Source organism: Cinclus cinclus, chromosome 2 (genome assembly GCF_963662255.1).
Source record: "Cinclus cinclus chromosome 2, bCinCin1.1, whole genome shotgun sequence".
In the NCBI taxonomy this organism is placed as follows: domain Eukaryota; kingdom Metazoa; phylum Chordata; class Aves; order Passeriformes; family Cinclidae; genus Cinclus; species Cinclus cinclus.
Window position 1 is genome coordinate 96432406 of NC_085047.1, and position 12925 is coordinate 96445330.

The following is a 12925-nucleotide window of genomic DNA, read 5'->3' on the forward strand; positions in this document are numbered from 1 at the left end:
GCTGCCTCTCCTCCATCTCCGCCATCCCAGCGTCGGGAAACCACCATCGGACCCTGCCCGGCTGTCTCCTCGCTGTGAACTACCACCATCCAGCACTCTGCTGATCATCGGGACCGACACCGTGAGCGGAGGGCTCTCTCTCCATCTCTCTCTCCCCCTGGGACAGCGCTGCCATCACCCCCAGCCCTCCTGCGGCTCTGCGGGACCCGCCCGCCCGCAGCACCGGGAACTGCAGCTCAGGGAAAAGGTGCCTGCAGCCAAAAAACACTGGGACTGAGTTACTGTTCTGTTTGTGGGTAATTTCATAGCTGTTGTTGTTCTTGTTTGTCGTGTTAGATATACTAGTAAAGAACTGTTATTCCTACCCCCATATCTTTGCCTGAGAGCTCTCTTAATTCCAAAATTATAATAATCGGAAGAAACACGTTTTTTTCAGTCCAAAGGGAAGCTTCTGCTTTCCTTAGCAAACACCTGTCTTTCAAACCAAGACACTGATCCAGGCCAGGATGCCACTGCCTTCTTGGCCACCAGGGCACACTGCTGGCCCATGTTCAGTCAGCTGTTCACCAGTACCCCCAGCTCCCTTTCTGCCTGGGCACTGTCCAGACACACCATCCCCAGCCTATAACATTACAGATGGTTATTGTGGCCAAAATGCAGTAAAAGCAAATGCTATTGAGAATATCCAGTTTCTTTAAAGCCTGGAAGGAGAAGAGCCAAACAGATCTTATAAACAAAAGTGTCTTCCACATCAACGCAGTGAACAGGCCTTATCTTCCTTCCTTCCTTCCTTCCTTCCGTCCTTCCGTCCTTCCTTCCGTCCTTCCGTCCTTCCTTCCACAGATGTCTGCTAAGAAAGGCAGGAGTCTCTCTTGAAATGGAAAATCTAGACCCCCCCCCCCCCCCCCCACAAATTATCATAATTTTGAATGGGAATAGGAATAACAGTTCTTTACTAGGAAAGCTAAAAAAAATGCAGTAATAAAAAACCCGAAAAACCAAAACACTGACAGAGTCAGAATCCAACCTGACACCCCATCAGTCAGGGTGTTGGTAGCAGTCCCATTACATGGTTGCTGCAGTCCTCCTGCAGTGACAGATGTAGTTCTGTTGGAGCAGTGCTCCTGGAGAAGGGTGCAGCTTTCCTTTGAAGATCCAGTGATGATGTAGAAGGACCTGCTTTATTTCTGGAATCCAGCAGAAAAAAGCTGCTCTGACATCCCAAATCTCAGATTTTATCTAGGTACAAAAAGCTTGGCTCCTCCCCCTGGCTGGAGCATCTCAGTGGGAAGATGTAATTTCATCAGTCATGCAGTGAGACTCAATGGCCCAGGAACAGAAGGTACTTCCCTGGAGGAAAGATGGGTGTGGAAAAGATAAATAACACTGCCCCACCCAGCTTCAACAGATGGTGATAAAATGCATACTTTTGGTTGCATCCTGCATTGCAACCCAAGACACTCTTCCTCTCAGCAAATTTCACACAGGTTTGAACTTCACTAAGGATACAGCACTCTCTGCTGAGGTTGTAAGGGGTATTAATTTCCTATCAGATACAGATTTGGCCTTAAGAAGAGCAAAGATGACAGCTGCACACCAGCTCCTTTCATGTAGATGTCACCAAGTCCTTCATACCAGAAGAGGTTTGCAAACTATTCCTGATATGGTTGAGTCTTCGCTAGAAGAATTGCCCATTAGACAATTTCACAAACCAAGTTCCTTCAACCAACAAAAATAATTTTTTGATGAATTGAATGTGTTTGGGACACATGGAAAGTGTTTAGGACACTCCAGACAAAAAATTAATTTCAGATATGGATTTCAGCCACATATATACTCCATAACATTAATAAAATCATTACTAAGAGTTATATAGCAGGTTAAGGAAATACGACAGGATGAAATTACATTATTAACAAATCTTAGAGTAAGATTTCCTTTAAAGACAGGAAAAATCCACCATGTTTTTCTGTGTCATACTGCAATTGAAAAACATAAATTCAGTTACCTAATATGCCTGGTCTGAAAAACCTAAATGCCATGGGTTTTGCAATGTTTCAGGTGCAGCCATCTGAAATAAGAACAATGTTGAGGGTTGTAATGGATCAGTTTACAAGGCTGCAGTCATAGGCCTCCAGGAAATCCATTTTGACTTAATCAGCTTTCCAATTTTTCAGGTAAAATGTAGCGGTTCTGGATCATAGCCAAGAATGCGGACACAGTAATAAAGAGATTAAATACATTTTGCATAGTCTTCACATACTTAAATCAAGATGCTATTTTAGCAAGGATTAACACTTGTTTTCTCTCATGTTCCCCATTTCTCTCCATTTTTTGGTACCGTAATGAAAACTCTTCCTACTTAAAAGGAGCTTATGATAGCCATGTCTCTGCAGATTCTCTGCAGCAAGTTAAATACATGAAATATTTCTATGTAACAAAACTACTGTGGTGAAACTACATTCTGCTACAGCAAAAAGACACTTCTCAAGGTGTAGCACTATTGAACGTCTTTCAGCATTTTGTGAAAAGGAAAAACATTCCCTAGTGTAGCACTTAGCTTCTCTTTCTTCAGCGCAATTACCATGGTCCAGTGCTTGACCATGTCTCAGCTGATTAACTCAGGAGCATGAGAAGCAGCAGCTGAGACAGCCACTGAGAATAGTGGCTGCTCTGGTATGTCACAAAATCACTTCTATACATTTCTGGCAAAGTGTACAGAGATTTTTCTGCAACTTAAGCCTAACTGCATTTCACTTCTTTTTTTTTTTAACCTCTAAAGTTTATGTGCAATAGAAAAAACTACGAGCAGAGAAAAAACTTCAGCATTTCTGAATTTGTTTGGTTAACAGCTGGAACAACTATCCCATTTTCATGGTTTCAGGCAGACAATCAGAGGAGGCTCAGAAAGATTGATCTGTGTGTATCTTCCTCTTCTCCCTACATGTTTCTACCTACACTGCCTTTGGAAAAAAAGTCATTGGGAATTAAACTGTTTTGTAGAAATACCATATTTACATACTTCCTCAAACAAGCTGCATCATTTTGTGAGGAGCTGGTGGCAAGTGTATTTTTTCTATCAGTTGCAGATCCGTGTGATCTCCTTTTCACAATAGGTAAGATGGTTATCTGGACAAAGGACCTCTAGTTTGAAAGTCATTATGTTTTTCATTTTATCACACTGGAGTGTAAGATAGCAGTTTTACCTGCAGCCATACAGTGATTTGGATTGGATACTGTTACTATTAGACATATTGCCCACACTCTACGCATGTATGTAGAAGTAATCAATTCAATTACCAGCAAGACATCGAGATGATACAGTGGAAACTGCTTTGTCAAATTTACAGGAAATTTAATTAACCTTGGTTATCCAACTTCAGAAGTTCTCTAAATGAGGAAAAGTTGTCTGTCAAAGAGTAGTCAGTAACACCCCCATAATACACTTTGCTCAAGTAACCATAATAGCATGGATGAAATGCAGTCAAAATCAATATCCCCTTCTATGGTCAAATTGCCCTAGTCGACATAGGGGCTGACTCTTATTTGTAGAAACCTGTATTACATAAGAGTGCTTTTGCACTGTGTTTTTGAGTTTTGCTCCAGTTAAGGCAGAAAAATTTTCCCATCATAATTGCTACTTTTAGTTTTTTTAAGGACAAATGGAAGACTTTACTGTTTCTCTTCTTTAATTTCATTGGGATGCTAGGTCCTAGATGGTTTATAACATGGGTCTCCAACATGTTCTACCATTCTGTTCTTCTCCACTAAATAATGTCCTCTCTGCTACTTTTGGAATCACAGGAACTTTGGCTCTTAACAAGGATCTTGTTAATGTCTTATTTAATGTTCCAGTTCCATATTGCAGATATACTGGGGAAAGAGCCACAAAGAGAGAAGCAAGAGCTGGAATGTTCTCTCTGCTAAAGCTTGTTTTAATTACCAGAGTGAATCAGCACCTAACATTTTGAATATGATGGCTTAGAACTCATAAATGAAAGATCTGAAGAGTAGGAGAGACCAACAGGCTTTCTTATTCTGCCTCCTGTCCTCTAGTACATACATGTATTTTTTTTACACTGAACTACCTGGTGTAAACACAGCCACTGGCGCATGCAATGAGCCCTCCCACCTGAGTTGGCTTCCTTGGCTCTTAGAAGTTCTGGAAGTTTGAGAACTCTGGAACTCTGGAAGAGTTCTCAAACTTTAGTTTGAGTCCTTGAGCCGTATTCTGTCCTTCATCATAATAAGATAACTAGATCCACAATTTAGACTTGTTGGCCACAGGGAAAGTTAACATAAAGTGTTGATCAAATCATGTTTCCCTTGGGAAAGAGAAGAGTTCTGAGAGAACTCCTTTTCTTCCTTTCCACTATTTCCATTTATTTCCATTAGTTTGACAAAAAAAAATAAACCAGTCCAATCTTCTTAGTGCCAAAACACAGTATATTCAGTGAAGATACAAACTGGTTAAATCAGGAACAAATGCATGGAAAAAAAATAATTGGAGAAAAGGGGTTGCTTGTCCTAGTTTGAAAGACAGGTATTTGCTAAGAAAGGCAGAAGCCTCCCTTTGAATTGAAAAATGTGATCCCTCCTCCCCACAAATTATTATAATTTTGGAATTAAGGGAGCTCTCAGGCAAAGATGTGGGGATAGGAATAACAGTTTGTTACTAGTATATCTAACAAGACAAACAAGAACAACAACAGCTATGAAATTACCCACAAACAGAACAGTAACTCAGTCCCAGTGTTTTTTGGCTGCAGGCCCATTTTCCCTGAGCTGCAGTTCCCGGTGCTGGGGGCGGGCGGGTCCCGCAGAGCTGCAGGAGGGCTGGGGGTGATGGCAGAGCTGTCCCAGGGGGAGAGAGAGAGATGGAGAGAGCCCTCCGCTCACGGTGTGGGTGCTGATGGTCAGCAGAGTGCTGGATGGTGGTAGTTCACAGCGAGAAGGGAGCAGGGCAGGGTCCGACAGCAGTGAGGATGGGTCCCGACGCTGGGATGGCAGGGATGGGGCTGAGGCAGTGATTGTCCTTCTCGTCCGAACTTAGCATTTTCCGGGGGAAATGGGCAGAGCCCCCGCTTTCCACTTCCTCTTCTGGATGTTTGGATATCGAGGGGTTTCCCTCCCCCTTGTCACCAGGGCCCAGTCAACAGGTATCTTAGCATGACAATGGGGAAAATTCCACAGAGGGAAAAGGGAAAGAACCAACCCCCAACATTATCCACCCCGAATTTTCCCCTACCATCATGCTAAATCAAATTAAAATCTTCAAATTATAGACATCCATATAGTTACAGATACAGGCACAGTAGTGTAGGTAGTTCACCCTAAAACAAGGTCTCCTTGGGGTATGCATCTGGTCTTTCCATCCCTTTGCATCACCCACCAGGTACAACCTGGTCCTTGAGTGAAAACCGCCCCACGAATTGGATTGTCTTGGCTGGAGGCAGAGTTCACCCAAACAGGTTTTCCTAGCATACCTCTCATATGCACCACTGGAACCTTATCTCCATCTGGTGTTCTCAAGGGCTCAGACTGGGCAGGGCCTGCTCGATTAGTGGAACCTCGGGTGTTCACTAACCATGTGGCCTTTGGTAGATTAATCTCCCAGTTTTTGAAAGTCCCCCCACCCAGTGCCTTCAAGGTGGTTTTAAGCAGTCCATTGCACCGTTCCACTTTCCCAGCCGCTGGTGTGTGATAAGGAATGTGGTACACCCACTCGATGCCGTGTTCTCTGGCCCAGGTGCTTATGAGGCTGTTCTTGAAATGAGTCCCATTGTCTGACTCAATTCTCTCAGGGGTACCATGTCTCCAAAGGACTTGTTTTTCCAGGCCCAGGATGGTGTTGTGGGCAGTGGCATGAGGCACAGGGTAGGTCTCCAACCATCCAGTGGTGGCTTCCACCATGCTCAGCACGTAGCGCTTGCCTTGGCGTGTCTGAGGCAGTGTGATGTAGTCAATCTGCCAGGCCTCCCCATACTTATATTTGGACCACTGCCCCCCATACCAGAGGGGCTTCACTCACTTGGCTTGCTTGATGGCAGCACACGTCTCACAGTCATGGATAACCTGGGAAATACTGTCCATGGTGAGATCCACCCCTCGGTCTCGTGCCCACTTATAGGTAGCATCTCTGCCTTGGTGACCTGAGGCATCGTGGGCCCATCGAGCCAGGAACAACTCTCCCTTGTGTTGCCAGTCTAAGTCTATCTGTGACACCTCTATCCTTGCAGCCTGATCTACTTGCTCATTGTGTTGGTGCTCCTCATTAGCCCGACTCTTGGGGACATGGGCATCTACATGATGGACCTTTAAGGGTAGCTTCTCTACCTGACTGGCAATGTCTTTCCACTCATCAGCAGCCCAGATTGGTTTTCCCCTACGTTGCCAGTTAGCTTTTTTCCATCTTTCCAGCCAGGCCCACAGAGCATTGGCTACCATCCATGAATCAGTGCAAAGGTAGAGCTTTGGCCACTTCTCTCTTTCAGCAATGTCCAGGGCCAGCTGAACGGCTTTGAGTTCAGCAAGTTGACTTGATCCACCTTCTCCTTCAGTAGCTTGTGCAACCTGTCGTGTGGGGCTCCATACGGCTGCTTTCCACTTCCGGTTCATCCCCACGATGCGACAGGAACCGTCAGTGAAAAGAGCGTAGTGAGTTTCATCTGCTGGCAGTTGGTTGTATGGTGGAGCTTCATCAGCCCGGGTCACTTGTTCTTGCTCCTCTTCATTGGCAAGACCAAAATTTTCACCTTCTGGCTAGTTTGTAATTATTTCCAAAATCCCAGGGCGATTTGGGTTTCCGATACGGGTGCGCTGTGTGCTTAGGGCAATCCACTTGCTCCATGTGACATCGGTGGCGTGGTGGGTAGAGGGGACCTTCCCTTTAAACATCCACCCCAGCACTGGTTGTCGGGGTGCCAGGAGGAGCTGTGCTTCTGTGCCAATCACCTCTGAGGCAGCTTGAACTCCTTCATAAGCAGCCAAGATCTCCTTCTCTGTTGGGGTGTAGTTGGCTTCAGACCCTCTGTAACTTCGGCTCCAGAATCCCAGAGGTCGGCCTCGGGTCTCACCAGGTACCTTCTGCCAAAGGCTCCAGGACAAGCCCTTGTTCCCAGCTGCAGAGTAGAGCACATTCTTCACCTCTGGTCCCGTCCTGACTGGGCCGAGGGCTACAGCATGAGCGATCTCCTGCTTGATCTGGGCAAAGGCTTGCTGCTGCTCAGGGCCCCAGTGGAATTCGTTCTTCTTCCGGGTGACCAGGTAGAGAGGGCTCACGATCTGGCTGTACTCAGGAATGTGCATTCTCCAAAAGCCTATGGCACCTAGGAAAGCTTGTGTTTCCTTCTTGTTGGTTGGTGGAGACATTGCGGTGATCTTATTGATGACCTCAGTGGGGATTTGGCGCCGCCCGTCTTGCCACTTTACTCCCAGGAACTGGATCTCTTGGGCAGGACCTTTGACTTTGCTCCTCTTGATGGCAAAACTGGCTCCCAGCAGAATCTGGATGATCTTTTCTCCTTTCTCAAATACTTCCATTGCTGTGTTCCCCCACACAATGATGTCATCAATGTATTGCAGATGTTCTGGAGCTTCACCCTTTTCCAGTGCAGCCTGGATCAGTCCATGGCAGATGGTGGGGCTGTGTTTCCACCCCTGGGGCAGTCGGTTCCAGGTGTACTGCACGCCCCTCCAGGTGAAAGCAAACTGAGGCCTGCACTCTGCTGCCAGAGGAATGGAGAAAAATGCATTGGCAATGTCAATGGTGGCGTACCACTTTGCTGCCTTGGACTCCAGCTCGTACTGGAGTTCCAGCATGTCCGGCACGGCAGCGCTCAGTGGTGGAGTCACTTCATTCAATGCACGATAGTCCACAGTCAATCTCCATTCTCCGTCAGACTTGCACACAGGCCACATCCTTTTCTTCCTTTCCACTATTTCCATTTATTTTCATTAGTTTGACCAAAAAAAAAAAAATAAAATACAGTCCTACCTTCTTAGTGCCCAAACACAGTAATTCAGTGAAGATACAAACTGGTTAAATCCAGAACAAATGCATGGAAAAAAATTAATTCGAGAAAAAGGGGTTGCTATATTTTTGTTGTTTAACATTATTCTAATATCAAATAATTAGTAACAGATTTTTCATGTGGCCCGTAGAATTGTGGAATTTACTGTCTAGCGAGTGTTTTTGGTATCTAAATTTAACCAAATTTTAAAAATTAAAGCAGATTTTGATATGGATAACCAGTATCTAGAGTTAGCAAGAAAGCAGCAAATTTCAAGCTTTATTCTCCATTTGTTAAAGATATAATTCTCTATTTGTTAAAGGTACATATGAATTTTAAAGTAGTAGAAAATAATTGTGTTTTTTCTTACTATGAAAATTTTTTTTTTCTATGTTGGATTCTACTGAAGACATTTTTTGGAATATATGCAACATGAGTGATTCTGGGCAGAGGTTTCTTCAGTTTACTACAGCAGTCTTTAGAAACACATCTAATCCAAATGAGGAATGAATATCTGAGCTTTTTCTGATCTTTATTTGTAGAAGGCAAATGCCAAGCTTCACAGAAGTCAGAGTGCATTTTAAAATTAATCCTGTTCTGAGGCAATGAATTTTTATTTGAATATATTCAATGAAACCTCATCTTTGCAATCTGGAAATTCTACCAAAATTAATCCCATTGAAGTTCCAGCAAAATGTAAACTCTAATCCACTTGTGAGGTACAATGGAGTTTAAGTTCTAGTACAATAGTTTGTACATCACAAACTTGTCTTTTTAAATATATTTATTTATATTTATATTTATACTTATACTTATATTTATATTTATATTTATATTTATATTTATATTTATATTTATATTTATATTTATTTTCATGACTGAATTTAACTCGATCTTGTTGTGCTGATCCTATTTTTCAATGGTAAAAACTTGGTCATTAATTTTTGCCTTTATTTTCTGGAGGGTGGAACCCTTCTCAGGATATGTCTGAAGCACATATTCTATATTAAGCCAAACAAAATTAAATGTATCCTTAAAATTAAGCTGGTATTTCATCTTTGCTTAATAAAAATAAATTAAGTATGTGTTAACTATTTACTGGGATTGAAGTCTGCTTGCTGAGTTAGAGGATAGATTTTTTAGATTAGTTTTTAACAGTCCTCATCATAAAAACACAGATGGAGCATTCAAATGTCCTGATTGCTCACATGTTCTCATGATCTGTAGCCAGGATCTGGTATGGATTTTTTTTCAGTTCAGTCAGAACAGGACTTCATCTGGAAAGCAGCAGATGGAAGGAAGGGAGGGGATCCAAGTTTTTAATCCTTTTTTTCTTTTCTGAACAGATGTTGTTGAGATGATCGAGCTACAGAGCCACAAATCCAACCAAAAACTGGGTAAAGAAATATATACAAACATATGTTGATACTTGGTACATGGTTAATCAGGCAGTCTACAGTCATCTACTGCAGACATGAATATCTCCCTTGCATATAATAGAGATGACAGGATTTTCAGGGCTACTTTAGAAGGATTTAATTTTGTGTGCTGTTTATATTTCTCATTCAGTCAAGAGAAAAGCTAAAAACAACAGTCAAAATTACTTTAGTAACAGTTGAATGCACAGGACCAGGAAGTTCATGAACAACAAGGTGAAAAGGACATGGAAGAAATTTTACCAGAATGATGGGATGGTTATGGTATATGGCTCAGGTTCACAGACTTCACTTTGGGGCCATAATTTCACTGAAAACTGTCAGGTGGGATACTAAATAAATAGAAAAATAATTGTATGTGATAGGATTTGCTGATGAGTTTAGAGGCATTTTTCTGATCATTAATTTTCATACAGACAAGGCTATTAAATTAGAACTATGCTGACCTTACCATGGTGGTCACGATGAAGTAATTCTGATTTTCTCAGTGATATATTTATTGCATCTACATTTTTAAAAACAAAATTCATTACTTTGATGACAATTCCTTCAAAGTAAAATAGAAATGAGACATCACACTTCTCATTTTTTTTGAAAAACTCACCAGTTAAATTAAATACATGCAAAACTCTGAAAAAGTTACTAATTACAGGTTATTAAAGCTTCTTCTACATAGTAACTTCCTTGTTGGAATTCAGTAATTATGAACAAGGGGGATCCCAACAGGCAGCTATTTTACACTTGAAAGCTCAGAATTATTGCTCTACAGTAAAACTTTGTGCTATGTAGCATAAGTCAAAAGAGGAATTATACAGCAATAGTTCTGTTATCTTGTCTGGGAAGACCAGAAACGGAGTTCAGGTTTGATGAGGCAGGTTGTTGTCACTACAGAAATAGTTATGACTGCAATATCCATGGCCAAAAGAAACAACATAATATAAAGAACACTTACGCTGAATGTATATTTACTCTTTTTTGAAAAAATGCCTACAGATCCTAAGAATGGAAAGCATTTACCTCCAAAGAATTATACAATACGTATAAAAAGATTCTGGTATAATCTTGGTCATATTCAAATGACTGTATAGAATAAAATGTCTTTAATTTCTTGAAGCATAAATGGACTACTATAAAACAAAATAGTAACAGTCTACATAAAAGGTAAACATTTGAGGATTTTTATGACTACAGAAGGAAGAAAATCTATGGAAATTCACTGTGAATACTGAAGGGTCTATAATTCATTAATTTCTGTCCCTGACAAAACACCCTTAAATCTAAAACAGTTAAACACCAGGAATGCCTAGAAAATATTTTTCTAAGGAAGATCATGTATAAACATATTAAAAAAACCCGAGCTCAGGGCAGCCTTACACAAGGAAATTATCTGATTTGACATATTTCAGGATACTCATGGATACTCATTAGAAATGTAGGGACTTAAGTGCTGAATACAATAATTAATTTTATAAATCTGTCATAAAGCTACATAAATACTATAGCCTTAGTATATATACTTACCTTTCAGACAAGGTAAAAGTCATTGCTTCCATCATGACATACATGTAATTGTGGACTCCACCAAAACCTGTGTTATGTATCCAGTATTTTATTAAGAGGCCCTTATTCTTGTACTGACAAAATACCAGAAAGAGACAGAAGGAAGAATGACAGCCAACAACATAAACATTTAATGGAAATTATGGTAACCAGAAAAATACATTTTAAGTATTTAGCTAAACCAAATCTGCAATTTCTGCCCTTTAAAAATGCATAGTTTAAAAAACTCTCTGTAGAAAAAATGGTGAAAAACAAGGGCTCAAGGACAGGGTAAGAACGGAAATTAAGGAGAGCCTACAGAAAGCTATTTGGATAAAGGAGTTAGGGTCATAATTTCATCAGAATTGAAGCACAGAGACAGGACACACTTATTTCATAAAATGAAAGAGAAGGCTACATGACACATGGACTATAAGAAGGATAGAAGGAAATTAATGAAATAAGATGCAAAGCACGTTGGCTAAATTCTAAGATCATATAACCTTGTATAGCTCTTAGCAGGTGATCAAAATATCAGAAAAGATAACAGAATTACAAAATAATGGAGGTTATAAGGGATGTCTGGAAATAATCTCATTCAATCTCTAAGAAGAAAATGAAAAAAAACCACAGAAAGCTGGGGAAAGTGGGGAGAAGAAGAAAAAAGACAACACAATACAAGTGGACTAGATGGGCAAGTATGGTGATACCTTAAGACTTTAGCATTTATATTTTTCAAATCCTGTGCTGCATTAGTGCATAACTAAACTTCATATAAAGTGTTAACTAATGTCTTCAGAGTGTGGTCAGACAAAACAATTCCTCTGGAATTAACCCAAGGACACCCTACAGCCACAGGCCCTGAAAAGTATAAACAAAAGTGAATTGGAGGGGGGAGAGTGAGCTGGGGGAATATGACTTCATTACCTGAGGCTGTAATTGGACAGTTAACCTCTGATATGCAAATAGACCAAACTTTTATCTGTCTGAAAAACTCATGACCATTGTCCATCTTGGGTGTAGGCTCTGGAAGGCCTCTGACTGCTCAAGGTGTATCTATTGAAAGCATTTAATAAACACCCATTTTATTAGCTTAATTTTGTATACCCTCTGTTCTAGGTAGCCAGGCCAAGGCATCAGTGAGATGAGGAAAAGGATGAACATACTGATAGCAATAACAGTGTCAAAAACATTTTAATGGGATAAAAGGCAATCCAGAACAGATTTCTGATTATGATATAAACAGTAATTCAAGTGGAAACAGAACAAGAAGCTTCCAATGCAGTTACAATAAATTGTCTAAATAGTTTCATAATATTCCCAAAAAACATTATGATGGGAATAGAACAAGGCTGGATTCACTTAACAGAAAGATGCTGCTTTAACTTAGCATTTATCAAAAGGACAAATCATAAACATTCCAGACAATTTATGAAAGGTAATGTGTAAGAGACTGAGTGTTAACAGGATTTTTGTGCTCTAGTTTTGAGAAAAAGATGATAATAAAACCAAAATAAAATTTCATTTAACTTTTAATTTTAACTTTTAATTTAAATTTAACTTTAACTTTTAAATCTCCAGTCAAGAACATGTTCACGGGCATAAGACATCAATCATATGCTGGTAAACCAAACAGTTCTGGTTGGAAATCTTCCATGGACTTCAGCAGCAGTGTTGCCTCCTTTTTAAGATCTGGATTTAATTTTTCATCTGGAATCATAACTACTTGCATTCCTGCTGCCAGGGCTCCTTTGACTCCCTGTGGTGAATCTTCAAACACAAGACACTGAGAAACAAGAAGGTGAGGGGAAAAAATAATTATAATGTTACTATGAATAGCTTGTTTGAAAAGAGAGAATGATCCTGAATAAAACTTAGTAGGAAAACTAAATTTCAGTCTTGGCTTAGACACCCCTAATAACAACAAGAGCAAACCTC

The 12925-nt window shown here is 40.7% G+C and overlaps 1 protein-coding gene across 1 annotated transcript in view; it reads right to left on the reverse strand.

The window, feature by feature from the left end:
- Positions 1-12596: 12596 nt before the first annotated feature.
- PUDP (pseudouridine 5'-phosphatase) overlaps positions 12597-12925 on the reverse strand; it is a 62980-nt gene continuing 62651 nt past the window's right edge. The window contains exon 4 of the mRNA XM_062515096.1: positions 12597-12773. Coding sequence (XP_062371080.1) covers positions 12597-12773 — 177 coding nt within the window. The remainder of the gene's footprint in view (positions 12774-12925) is intronic.